The sequence below is a fragment of the Crocodylus siamensis genome, chromosome 3 (genome assembly GCF_052110815.1).
Source record: "Crocodylus siamensis isolate JL-2025a chromosome 3, ASM5211081v1, whole genome shotgun sequence".
NCBI lineage: Eukaryota > Metazoa > Chordata > Crocodylia > Crocodylidae > Crocodylus > Crocodylus siamensis.
The window spans coordinates 186,047,107-186,061,091 of NC_143397.1; the positions used below are offsets into that span (position 1 = coordinate 186,047,107).

Sequence of the window (13,985 nt, forward strand, 5' to 3'; positions counted from 1 at the left end):
GGCATTGGTCAGACTGCAGTTGGAGTACAGTGTCCAGTTTTGGGTGCCATACTTCAAGAAAGATGTTGATAGACTCGAAAGGATCCAGAGGAGGGCCACTCATATAGTTAGGGGTTTACAGGACAAGCCCTATGAGGAGCAACTGGACCTCTTCAGCCTCCACAGGAGAAGAATGAAGTGATCTTGTGGCCGTCTACAAATTCATTAGGGGGCTGCAGCAGGGGATTGGAGATGCCCTATTCACCAGGGTGCCTCTTGGGGTAACAAGGAACACTGGTCACAAACTGACAGAGAGCAGATTTAGGCTAGATATCAGGAAGAACTTCTTCATGGTAAGGGTGGCCAGAATTTGGAATGGGCTTCCAAGGGAGGTGGTGCTCTCCCCTAACTTGGGGGTCTTTGAGAGAAGGCTGGATAGGCATCTGGCTGGGGTCATCTGACCCCAGCACTCTTTCCTGCCCAGGCAGGGGGTTGCACTCGATCTGTTGAGGTCCCTTTTGACCCTAGCATCTATGAATCTATTGAGATGTATTACAAAGATATTGAGAGAAGTGGAACACTTTTGACCACAAATATGATTCAAAGACAGAAACAAATCTTAAAGTAATAGACATAGAAGCTTCATCTAGTTAACTTATCAAAATGAAAATCAAAAGTTGTTTTGATCATAGTATAAGTACCTTCATGGGCTCTTTAATTTAGTGAAGAGAAACATAATGAAAAACAATGGCTAGACGTTAAGCTTGATTAACTCGAGTCTTAATTTGAATTCTTATAAATTGCAAATTTTAACACTAAGAGCAATGAAGTATTTGAACAAAATATCATGGAAAGCAGTAGATTCTTCATCTCTGCAAGTCTCCAAATCAAACTAGATACCTTTCTGGTATCTTCTGGAAGTCCTGTTTTATATAAATACAAATTATTTGGGTCTATAGAAATGTAACTGGAAGAGCGACTATGATCTGTTTTATGAAGGATACCTCACTAGATGATTTAAAGTTCCTTTCTGGCATGAATATATCTATATCTAGATATCAATACCTATGGATATATATCTATATATAGATAGATCTAACCATTTCTAATCGTATAACTATTTATTTTTAAAATATTGGTCCAGATTCCCTCAAGGAAACTTGGGACAGGTGTAGAAGGCTAGAAGTAGGAAGGTGGGATATTTTCAGTGATTGAAACATAGATTGAACAAACAGCTTCTACCAAATTCTTTTTTTGTGGATAGTGCCCAACCTATTGCCAGATAATTCCAGCTTCTTTTACAGCAGTAGTTTGCAGCCTTTTTAGACTCAAGGCACCCTTCATAAAAATGCCAGCTCTTAACTTTCATTTATTTTTGACTATGGAAAATCAATAGACCAATTCTTGTGTTACACATAACTCAGAAAGATCACAATGGCTGGATCCAGATGTGCAGGTGCATGCAGTTTGTGGTACTGCAGACATCTTTGCTGGAAATCCTGGTAGCAAAAAATAAAATGCTGCAAAATGAGCAGCATGAAGCATGCACAAGAGTATGTACCAGCAAACATGGAGGCTCAGTCCTCCAGGGAGATGCTCTGGATGCCAGCTAGAGCACCTCCCCTCCTATAGTTCTGCTCCAGCTTCTCCAGCATGCTAAGAGGTAGGAGAAGTGGGGAAAGGGCAGTTTGCCTGAATTGAAGCGTACATGCAGGGGTGTACACAGTGCCATAAAGTAGCACAGATTTGTGCCGCTACTATTTTTGTCAGTGCAAGCACGTGCCCCTATACGTGGGGACATGCCCAGCAGGTCAGAATATTTTTAATACTGTGGGTTCCTATTTGAAATCTCTGGCTTTATCCTATGAGTCATGTGTATGTATTTGCACATGTAACAGTGCTAATGTTGTGCAGCACCCTAGATGAGAATCACTGCTCTACAGGCATCAGACCTGAACAAGAATAGCAACACTTCAAACAGAAGGGGATTTACCAATGCACCATTCCATAGGTAGTTTCATCCTCTCAGACTAGTAATCTCTGTGAAGCAGGCTGAAATGATGGGGGCCCCTTTATGGTATCAAAAAGGTATGTGACAATCAATTAATTAGAATGTACATATTTGTGTACATAATATTTTGATATTCTTAAATTAAATGAGCTCTGTAATACTAAACTATTTAAACCATTTCTTTCTTTATTTTTAGATACTGCTAAATTTTGATATTATACAAAATAGATTACAATATACCTGTGCTATCCAAATTTGCTTTTTTCCCAATATTCTTTTTTTAGCATTAAAAAAGACTCCACTTTTAATCATGCTAAAATCCTCTCTGTAGTCTGATCACCCCCTTTCTATCTCCTGTGTGGCAAATCACAGATGTTTGGAGACCTACAATAAAAATCCTTTTTCGTTTGACATAAAAACAGCAGGCATACTCTGATGGCAGATTTGCTTGGAAAAGAAATATGAGCCTGGTTATGAAAGGTACTGTTGGCTGGCAAGTTATCAGGATGGTGAACAAGTAGTGTTTATGCCAGGTATTATTCAAAACTGTGCAACAATAGTTTCCTTATGATAATCTTAATCAGTGCCAATTTAATGGCTCAGAAGACACATACCATATTTAAGCTCCTGTTTCACAGCTATTACTGGACTCATGGCTCCCCAAATGTAATTCTATTCATTTTCCTCTTAATTGCTGTAATGCCATGGTTCTTTATTTGTGTTTAGCGGCGAGTAATGACAACAGCTTCTAATCTTTCTTTTTTAGAAGCACATCGTTACACAGTTACAGTTGGTGAAAAAAACTTTAACTGCTTCAAAATATTTTCACTATATAAATATACATAATGTTAAAGAAGTGGACAAATACAGGAAGCACAGAACACAAACAAGCATGTATTACTGATAGATATAATAAAAGGGTCGCATCCATAGCATTTGGCAATCAGCATCGGTCACTGCAGGTCACAAAACTGGCTAAGCCTTGCACATGCCAATAAAGTCCCAAGCCTCAAGGTTGCTCAAAGTAACATCAGCTATGGAGAGCCCTAGGGGTTTATTCTGACAGCCAGGGAAGACCAGAGCACTAGTTGCATACCTAATGCCAGGGGCTGAAAAAGCAAATTTGTGTATTGTCTCGTTATTCATCAAATGACCCTAATTTCTAGCACAACAATTTTGATCACTTGATTTCTGGACCCAGATGTCTCTTGCTTGCGAAACATGGTATAAACGAGTCAGCCATGAATGGAAAACAAAACAAAACAAAACAAAATTCACATGCTAAACAATAAGTTTTATTGTGGAATAGAAATCAAAACACTTCAGTCCTTCAGTTTGTCTCCCACTTACTACAGCTGCTCCCTAACTGAGGGATCTATCCCCTATTCCCAACTCTTCTAAATGAAGTATGTCTAAATTATAACTTGTATTGATGCAACTACCTCCCTTTCCACATCACAACCCCATGCTACAAAATTTCAACAAAATGGCTTAACAACAATTATTTAACATAAACAAATCAGTGTATTTCTCCTCCCAACCTTATTCTCAGAACTGACAGCACTTTGCATCTGAAACTTGAAAATTCAGCCTGAAGGAGGCAGTCACTGTGGAGAAATTTAGCCCAAGTAGCTGCCAAGCAAAGTTATAAAGAGCTAAACAAAGGTCACATATTAAAAAGTTTCAAGGAATTTAAGTATGTTTGTTGCTATATGCACTGCCTTACATAATAATGTCATCTCCAAATGCCCAGTTCTGACATTTGTTCATTTTCAGCCAATAGCACCCAGCACTTCCAAAGAGGTGTTTAGTGTGTGCCACCTCCACGTAGCAATGTTCTATTCTGAAACTATTCTGAGATTTCCATTTAGTACAAATATCCTTTAATGTTTCTTTGTTCAGTGTATTAAAAAGAAAATACTAGGACTGTAGACTGTTCACAGTTTTAGAAGTCGACAGTGGACTTCCCACCTAGGAGAATGCATCAGGTAAATAGACAGAATTGTTTCATTTGCCCATGCCTGCACCAGTGTAATAGATCTAAACTGCTGAAACTTTTAAAGAGAATGAAGTGGACTTGAAATTACAGTAGTTAGCTCCACTTATACCAGTGGACAGATGAAATAGTTACGTCAGTTCTGCATGGCCAGGATAATCGTCTGCAGCCTGAGCAGAGCTGTCTGGAAAACAACATGTTTTCGGTTTGTTTTTTAAGTTCCATGTTCCAACCAAAACAATCTTCAAACATTTTTGATCTGTATGCTGGTGATTAGGGCAGTGGCTTTGGAGACACTCAGGTGCAAGTCTCTGCTCTGGCTAATTCAGATAAGAGTTTTTCATTAAATTAGGTTAATGTGCCATTTGCTAGTACTAGGACATACAGGTACTTGATTAATGGTGCATTAGCTACTGTGCAGTACCGCACATGTAGCTAGTGACCTGGAGCAATTTTCTCCCAGTCAGCCTGGGCAGCTGGGGGCCTGCTGCTGCCTGGCTAAGCCCCAGTGTGGGGAGGGGAGAGCTATGCCAGCTACAGGACAGCTGTCTCTCTGCCACATGGAGATCAGGATCCATCCCAATTCCCACATGACCAGTACGGTTCTCCCAGCAGCTGGGACTGCTGCATCCAAGCCATGTAGAGAATGGATCCCATCCTAATCCCCACATGGCTGGTAGAGCTATCCCATCAGCTGGGACCACTGCATCCCAACCACATAAAAATCAGGTCAGAATACAATCTTCACATGGCCAGTACAGCTGTTCAAGGCATCTGGGATTGCTGCATCCTAGCCACATGGGGATCAGGTTAGGATTTGATCCCCACATGGCTGGGAGAAAGGTCCCATGTTGGGATCCCCGTGTGGCTGGCAGGCAGTGTCCTCACTGAGTGGGGATGGCTCTCCTGGCGATGTGGGGATTGGGACTGGTGCCTATGCCCCCTGCCAGCCCTGGGGCTGGCACACAGGGGTGCTTGATGCTCCCCCTGGCTGCTGCAGGGCAGGAGCAAATCTAGATCGGGCTGCTCTTGTCAGGTGCAATTTGCTCCCAACAGGGGCATATGTGTGGACGTTCAGCCCAGAGTGCCTTAATGAGCCTGAATTTTCTGTGAAGAAAATTCAGGTGCATTAATTGCGTGTGTAGATGCGCCCAGTATGTATGAACACGTATCTATGATCTCAGCATCTTTTAAACTTTGAAAAGAAGCATGAGTGAGTAGTTCAACCAAATGAAAATGGATGAAAAGTCTCAACAGACATGCTAGGTGTGCATAATTGTGTAAACAAATGTACTGCAATTTTTATCTTTTGTTTTATTTTACTATTGAAACTCTTTTCACAAAAAAAAAAAAAAAACCCTTTATTACTCTGGGATGTAACTACTTTTGCTGCTCTTAAGTGTTATTTGCATCATCTCCATAGCAAACCATACAAGAGTGTTTTTTTATGTGAGGCATAAGTAAAGAGATGCAAACTGGTTAGAAAAATATTCTTTATTTATTCAGAGATCTCAAAGAGAAAGATTGGAAATATCTAAGCTAATACTATATTGGGACATAAAGTGAGACTCTAGTGAATGGCCTCTTTCAGTAGAAGATTGCAAGGATGGTGGGCTATGTTGCATCTGGATGTGAGATAAAGGTCTCCCTTACAGTAATAAAAATAAAACAAGAGGCACACTGGGTCAGACCAGTGACCCATCTAGCCAGTATTCTGCCTCCAACAGTGGCAAGAAATGGGTGCTTTAGAGGGCAAATATTGAACTGGATGCCTAGAGTAATCTATCCTCTCCCTGGCATCCATCATCATTGGTTCAGAGATGCCAGAAAAAACCTCTCCAATTGTTCTGTTTAATAGCTATTAGTAAATCTCTTAGCCATGAATTTGTCTAGAACCTTTTGAACCTGCCTATGCGATCTGCCTCTACAACCTCCTGTGTCAATGAGTTGTATAAGTTAAGCATGCCCTGCATAAAGAAGTTATTCCTCTTGTTTGTTTTAAGCCTGTCTCCTACTCATTTCATGGTATGCTGCCTTATTCTATTATTCTGGTCCCCAGTAAATAATAGTTCCCTATTCGCTTTGGTCAGACCCTTCGTGATGTTATATAATTCTATCATCTCCTCCTTCAGCTGCCTTCTTTTCAAACTGAAAAGCTGTACTCTTTTTAGTCTCTCCTGGTATGACAACTGCTTCATACACCTGATCATTTAGGTTGTGCCTTTTCCAATTCTACTTCATACTTTTTGAACTGCACACAGTATTCAAGATATGATCATCACACCATGGCTTTGTATAATGGCATGATAATGGTGCTCTATTTTGTCTTCAGTTCTCTTCTTAATGAGGCCCAACATTTTATTGGCTTTTTTGGTTGCTGCTGCACATTGAGCTGATATATTTAGATAACTTTCACCAACCATCACCAAAGTCTCTTTCCTGAGGCATAACAGGGGTTCAGAACCTAGCACTGTGTATGGATAGCTGAGGTTATTTCCCCCCACGTGCATTACTTTGATGTAATTCTGCTGCTTCAAAATTTTTATTTATATAACAACAACAACAAGGGGGGGAAAAGAGCATTTTTATTTGGAGAGTAGGATATTGGTGATCTAACATTCTCTTCTTTTGTGACCACTCTTTCTCTAGAGAATCTGTTTTTAATTGAAGTCACAGAGAACAGTACAGTTCAATCATTATCCATCCTATTTGGATCATATGAAGTCATTATGTAGTCAAATAAAGTCCTTTTTCAAAGAAAAAGAGCAAACTACTGTGGGTTAACATCCAGGTACTACAGAGAAAGAGAACAGAGTATCTGACCTATAATAAATCCTCACCCTATTTTAGTTCATTGTTACTAGTTTATAGATGTATGTATCCTTAGACAATCATCCTATATCTTAGGTTTGATAAAGGACACGCGTAACCAGTTAAACCAGTTATTGGAGGATTTTATCTACTTTCCTCCATCTATGTTATATAAAAAGGTAATAATATAAATAATACAAATCATGCTTTCTCATGAATTGGAGTGCTTTATTTGAATGATTTTTTTTTTTTAAATATTAAGGTCACCTTCATTACCACATCTTCTTTTTCCCATACATGCCTGTGTGTGTATATATTACATTATATTACAAATGTATTACTCTTACTTAATATGAACATCATTATTAATGTATAAAGGCATATGTATTTATGTAAACATACATATGGACAGATTGTGACCACTGTATTTAATATTAGTGAGTGGTTACTGCCATAGTCCTTTGCCAACCATGGGATTACTCATGACAAAACTGCTCAGCAGATGTGGGTAAGAGATGTACAATCTTTCCTAATGCAATCTATGCAAGGTATGCACAATATGGGTAGCCCAGTCTTGCATGCTTCTTCTGAGCACTTGTTATTAGTTCCTGAGTACCCTTAATTCTTGTTGATTTCAGTGGAGGCTCAGAGTACTCGTATCCCAGAAAAAGGAGTCCAAAAACTGATTAGATTATTTTTTTACTAAAATAACAAGAAATTAATACAGCATGATATGAACAAAGTTGATAGAATTTAAATAGAGAAAATCCACTTTTTGGAAAGGTAAGAAAGTATGATGATGCCATTATCCAGTGACTATGAAGCATTCCACTTTAATTTGAAAAGATCTGGTTAATGAACCATTCTGGTTTCCCTTGGACAAATTTATTACTTTCACTTAACATGAACATCATTATTAATTAGGCGAGTAAGACTCACACCATCCTGACAACAAAGACACTGGGTTACATTACATTTGGATCTAAGCCAGAAACCATCTTCAGAGTCCATTCAGTCAGTTTTGTTGCAAAGCTGATGCTTGTATGTGTGTGTGTTAAATAACTAATATGACCTTTTGCAAGTGGAAAGTTAAGACATTAGTAGTCAAACTTTGTCTTCACCTTTCCCATCCTGTGATTATATCTTCTCCAGAGAATTTTATTTAGGTTAAGTTGTAGATTGCCATCATCAAAAATCTCTCGCTTTGAGGATGATCTCTACCACAGCTCTTTGATGGGTCTTGAGTTGCCTTAAGAGTCCAATTCTTGAGCCACAAATCCATCCACAGAAGTTCCAGGTCTTCTCGGGGGATGGGAGGCCATAGACTAGGATTTTTCTCCTTTTCCTTCCTCCACTCTCTTTTCTCTGCTTCAAGGCTGCAGCACTTTACCTGGAAATAGGCAGCTGCTCATTAAGGTTGTGATGCCACTAGAGTTGGTTGGCAGCCAGCTCCTCCCTGATTTTGATGTCAGCTTCAGTTTTCTTAAGGTGTGCTTTTAAAGTGTCCTTGTAGTACCATTTACTCTAGTCATCACAAAATCTCAGGCTGTTACTATGCTGAGAGTAGAGCACTTGTTTTGGGAGTGGAGTCAGGCATCCACACACAATGGTTAGTCCAATGAAGTTGGTACTTGTGGATCACCAACTCAGTGCTAGTAACATTGGCTTCAGTAAGAATGGTTGTATTTGTGTGGTGATCTTCCCATTCAATGTGGAGGATTTTCTGGAGGCATTGTTGGGGATACCTGTTCAGGCTTGTGAGATGACAACAATAGATCACCCACATTTCACAGAGATAAGAGTGGTGATGATGTCTGCATTGTAGACCCCGATCTTGGTGTCTTTCCAGAGATTACAATGAATAAAGACAAGCTGAAGCGATTTCCCAAAGGAAGCACTTGAGCACCAGATCCAGTGCTGGATCTCCTCATCAATGTTCGCTCTCTGAGAGAGGTGGCTGTCGAGGTAGGGGAAGTGCTTGACTACCTCCAGGGTAATTCCCAGAATGGTAATTTGGGTAAAGGGGTCTGTAGCAGGGCACTGAGGTGCCTGCTACTTGTGGAGTGATAAGTAAGGAATCCAGCTGTGGGTTGCCAGGGTAACCAGTGGGAGTCAGCTGACCAGAAGGGGCAGGGCCTGGCTTCCATATAACCCCAGGCTGAGGCCAGGCAGGCAGTCTCACACCGGCAGCCAAGGGAGAAGGAGCTCTGCCAAAGCAAACAGCGAGGAGAAGCCTGACTTCATGAGCCACTCCTGATTGCTGTTATGGGGTGGAGACTTCTCTGGTAGTAATTGAATATGGTTTTAGCTGGACATCTTAGATTTTATGTTATAGGCTGGGGGCATGTGTTTTTTTGTGTTCACTATTTAGACTGGAGGACCGAGTGAGGTTATTAGGGGCTGGAGAAGGCTTCATAGGGGCTCCACGGTAGCATGGGGACCCCAGCACCAGAGAGGGTGCAGCATTCAGGGGTGCACTGACCCCAATCCTGAAAAGGGGAGCAAAGAATCAGAGGCCAGGGAAGGCTGAGGCCGCCTGAGCCCTGCAAGGGGTTCAAGACCCCGAGGGAAAGATTTGGGGCCAGGTACAGCTCTTGAGAAGCCCCAGAGCAGGGGCAGCGTGAGTAGCCCCAAAGCAAGGGAACAGTGATTGACGAGTGCCAGAGGGCCACAGTTGTGAGAGACAAGCCAGAGTGCCTGTGTGGTGCAGGCTGCGAGACAAGCCAGGGCGCTGGTGGCATGCTTGTTGCGAGAGTGGAACAGATCCGAACAACGTCAGGTACATCCGTGAGGCTTGGGCTGCGGTGTAAGGGGAGGAAAGGAGCCGCAGATAACGCCCTAGGCATCGGGGCAGAAAATAGGCAGCCTCCCACTTAATTAACATCCTCTAATTAAGCAAGTAACAACAAGGCATGGCAGGAAAGAAAGCGGGTGGTTGGCCCATAACCAGTGCTACGGAGTCACTAGTGGATGGACCTCGAAGAGGCACACCTGTCACAGGGTCACATTCATGGCCTGAGGCAGGCTAATAGAGAACCTTGGTCTTCTCTATATTGAGAAGGAGGCCCAAAGTTTGGTAGGCTTCTCCAAAATGATCCAGCACAGTCTGGAGATTTTCCTCAGTGTGCACAAGGATGGTGCAGTCATCAGCATATTGAAGATCAAGAATGTTTTTGATTACTCTGGTCTTTGACTGAAAAGTCCCAGACTGAAGAGCCCTCCATCTGTTTGGTATCCAATGTCAGTTCCAGAATGAAGGTAGTCCTTAATGAGAACCAAGATGATTTCTAAAAAAATGAACAAAGAACAGATAAATACTACTATTTAATCATTATCACCTGTTGAAAGTGTTTATGAAATCATCACAAAGTCAACTAAATTCCACTGCAAACTAAATAATGATAAAAGAATGTGACTGTGCTGACCATTAAATTCCTGAATACATTAGAATTATACAAACATAAAATATCTCATCAACAAAATAAGTTCCAGAAAAATAAAAGCTAATTAATGATGAAAAGTTTCTTCTATTTAAACACCAGAAAATTTTATCTTGGATTTTTAGAATCCTTTGGAGAATTGCTCAATTTTCATAGTGAGCAAATATCACTCTAAATCCACATTGTGTATATGAGATTTACATAACAATTTTTATTTTTGAAAGCTGTCCACATAGTAATTAGTCTATTGATACCTTAATTCATAACATTACACAAAGTGGAAGTAGATGTACCAGTATCACTCCCTGGCATGGAGTATTGCATGCCTATGAACAAATGAAAAAAGGAAAGGTTAGAGAAGGCAAGAGGGTTATGCATAAATAAAATCAATATTACATGCATTGCATATCATTAAGAACAATAGCTACCAGAGGAATGAATATCACAGGATTTTTTGCATCATGAGGATTACTTAAGTTCATACAAACCCATGATATCCATGATTGATAAATATCTGTGATTGACAGCTTCACAGTCTGAACTGATAGTCATCACATCTAAACTTTGTGGAACTATGCAGGAATGTGTATTCTAAGACCAAGGACTGCTCAATACAAATTAAAAGTATGAACCATTACTCATGTTCATGTTGCTTATGATACTGGAAATCATTCCACTGCATGGTGGGACTCTTTTTTTTCTTCATGTTATCTAAGACACTATTTAAGACTAAGGGAGTTTATCACATGCTCAGTTTAGTAATAACGATTTGTTCTCCACCATAACAAATATTGTCAAGAATAAATTCTATTTGGTTCAATATAATACATTTTTCTTCTGTATTGAAACAGTTCTCAGATCTGCAGGACCATCATGTAAGCCCCTCTTTGGAATATTGTGTGCACATTTACTTGTTTATTTTTCCAATGTACCATGCTTATGAAGTACATTCACTTATCTGAGTATAGCTCTTGAACCCTATAACCTAAGACCAGGAGATCCCAGTATTGGACAAGAGCTCAGACAAGAGCTATGATAATTCTTCCAACAGAACATAAGTTGTTATTTAACAATGTCTTTAATAAGATGGTGACAGATTTATCTACTTGTCCCTTCAAAGCTGCTGGAAAAATGTGCATATTTGGGGATATGTTTAGTTTTAGTTCTTATATTTATGACTGACCAAGCATAAAAGTGTTTTGTGTTATTCCCACAATGCAACAGTATCCAACTTGTGACACAAGGGCCACTTATAAACATTGAGGCTCCAAATTTAGTCCTTCAGTGGGAATGTCTTAAGAAAGTTTGTGTTTGATTTTCAGTTGCAAATATGATTTCTGGGCCATGCTTTCAAGTTTTAATTTGAAGTGTGTGCCCCATCACCTTGGTTATAAGGTTAGGGTTGTCAACTCCTCATCTGATTGCCACCACTTTTTCTAAAACTCCAAGTGGTTTAAGGTGTGGAACTGTTTGTATCCCTTATTCATAAAAAGTGGTAGGGTTTAACTGGCTCTCTGTGTGTGTGTGTGTGTGTGTGTGGTTAAGGGTGCTGTTTCTCTGTAGCACAGCCATCAAGGTCAGAAAAGGATAGGAGAAAAATATTTGTTGCTGACAACCAGCAACCACTTATGGGTCCATGATTTTCTGTCTCAGCCCCAGTGGTAAATAAAAGTGCCATTAGACATTTTTGTCAGCTGACTATTGTCTCCAGGGGCATCTACACTAGTGGCAGATATCCAAAGTGTAACACACACAGGGCGTTTTAATGTGCAGTAACCTATTTTACTGCACATTAAAGTGGCGCATTAAAAAACATGCTATTATACTAATGTGCAGTAAAATAGGCTACTGTGCATTAAGTGTCACCTAAAGCGCATGAGCTTGTGCTACTGTGCATTAGCACAGTCTAATGCACATTAATTTAGTACCTGACATTGGAGGTACTAAATTTAATGCGCACTAGGAAAAGTACATTAATGTATATGCACCTCCGAGTAGTTCTCTTTATTCACTTCCCACATGCCCCTTGACTCAAGCCCCAAATCACTTGCTAACATGAATGTGGAACTTGAAATGGCCTTCTGGGCCATGAGGTCCAGTCTTCTGGGCCATGAGGTCCAGTCTTCTGCAATAAACTACCTTTAATCAAAGATAACCCCTAAATTACCACTTTGAACCCTTATCCACAACTACAAGGAACACTTTCCTAAACACCGAGAATGAATACCAAAAGGAAGGAGGGATAAGAGCAGTGCCGCTACAACAGCAGGGAAGTAATTAGTTAATGTATGCTTATAAGATCCTAGGAAAAGGACTGTGTCCCAAACCACAGAGGAAGGCAAAAAACCCCCCACAATCTGCACCAGTCTGAGCAAGGAAAAACTTTCTCCTTGACTCCAAGCTTGGTAAATAGTATGGTCCCTGAGTGAAAGACCAAGGACCTCTAGGTTTCCAGTACTAGCAGGAGCATTAGCCTACTTCAGACAAAAACTTCAAGACTTAGCTATGGCCAATGTCCTAATAGCTGGGTATATGCACTAATGAAGCTGTGCTTTTAACTGTGTTGGTAGAAGGAAATGTTCAGATAGTCAAGACTCATGTTTCCATCATAGCTTCTTAAAAGTTGTCACTTTGATGTTCCCATACATTAGTTATGTCATATTTCTGAGTGCAGGTGTTATGTTTTTTACAAATATGTGTAAAGGTACATTTTTGTCTCAGTTTAACTTTCAGTTTTTTCTGTTTTCAAATGTTCTTCATGACCACTGTGAATTTCTCAGTATAATGTCAGCTACAGCTCCTGGTAATTAATAAATGTTAGGTTTTTCTTCATCCGATATCAAATGTACGTTCTGGTCATACAAGTACTTTCTTTAAAACCCACAGACAAGGAATTTTTAACAGGGGATTTTGTAAGAAATCGCATATGAACTCTGCTACTATTTCAAAAGACAATACAAGGATAAATTGACTGCTTGCACTGAAGTGTTCTTTCATGTCACTTCTGAACCTTTTAGGGTTCAATTAATTTAGAGAAACTTAGGCTACACTGTGCTTTACCTTTACCTTGGATAAATGGAGGACACATTTTATAACCATTAAATTAGTTTAGAAATTTTTTGTAGCCTGCATGAGAATTGGCTTGTTAAGATGTTGAAACTTATGCCTGGGCTTCTGTAAACCAAAATGCAGCTTTCTGTTTGAATGTGCAGCTCTGAATATAAATTTCTTGCTTCAGATGCTTTCAGATGTCAAGGTTTAGGCCCAAACATCAGCTATACTTCTGAATTTTGCAATATGTATGAAGTTAAAACTGCCACATTTTAAATAATGTATTTAAATCATAGGCATTTACAGTAAGAATTATTAATTGATGTATGCCAGATTATATAACTTCAGGTTTTCATTAGGACAGTGATCTCTTGGACCGTCGGAAACACTGCTTTGGTGTCCAATCTGAATCTGGAGAAGACCTCTACTTTTCTGTGGAATTAGAGTCTGACCTAACACTATGGGAAAAAGCCTTCCAAACAGCAACTTTTTTAGAAGTTGAACGGATACAGGTGAGACATCTGCGATGATGTTTTGGTACATTGTTATGTTATATTTCATGATGGCAATTGATCAGAAAAAACACCAAATGAGAGAGAATTGTCTGGCCTTCTACTGGGTAATTCATGTTCTTACTATTGTTTCTATGTAGTGTCAAAATTTGTCCTGGTTTTTTTTTTATTATCTGTCTGTCTGT

The 13,985-nt window shown here is 39.8% G+C and overlaps 1 protein-coding gene across 1 annotated transcript in view; it reads left to right on the forward strand.

Moving 5' to 3' along the window:
- The window catches only part of SNTG1 (syntrophin gamma 1), a 335,406-nt gene that overhangs the window by 264,502 nt on the left and 56,919 nt on the right, over nucleotides 1–13,985 (forward strand). The window contains exon 15 of the mRNA XM_090037318.1: nucleotides 13,648–13,800. Coding sequence (XP_089893444.1) covers nucleotides 13,648–13,800 — 153 coding nt within the window. The remainder of the gene's footprint in view (nucleotides 1–13,647; nucleotides 13,801–13,985) is intronic.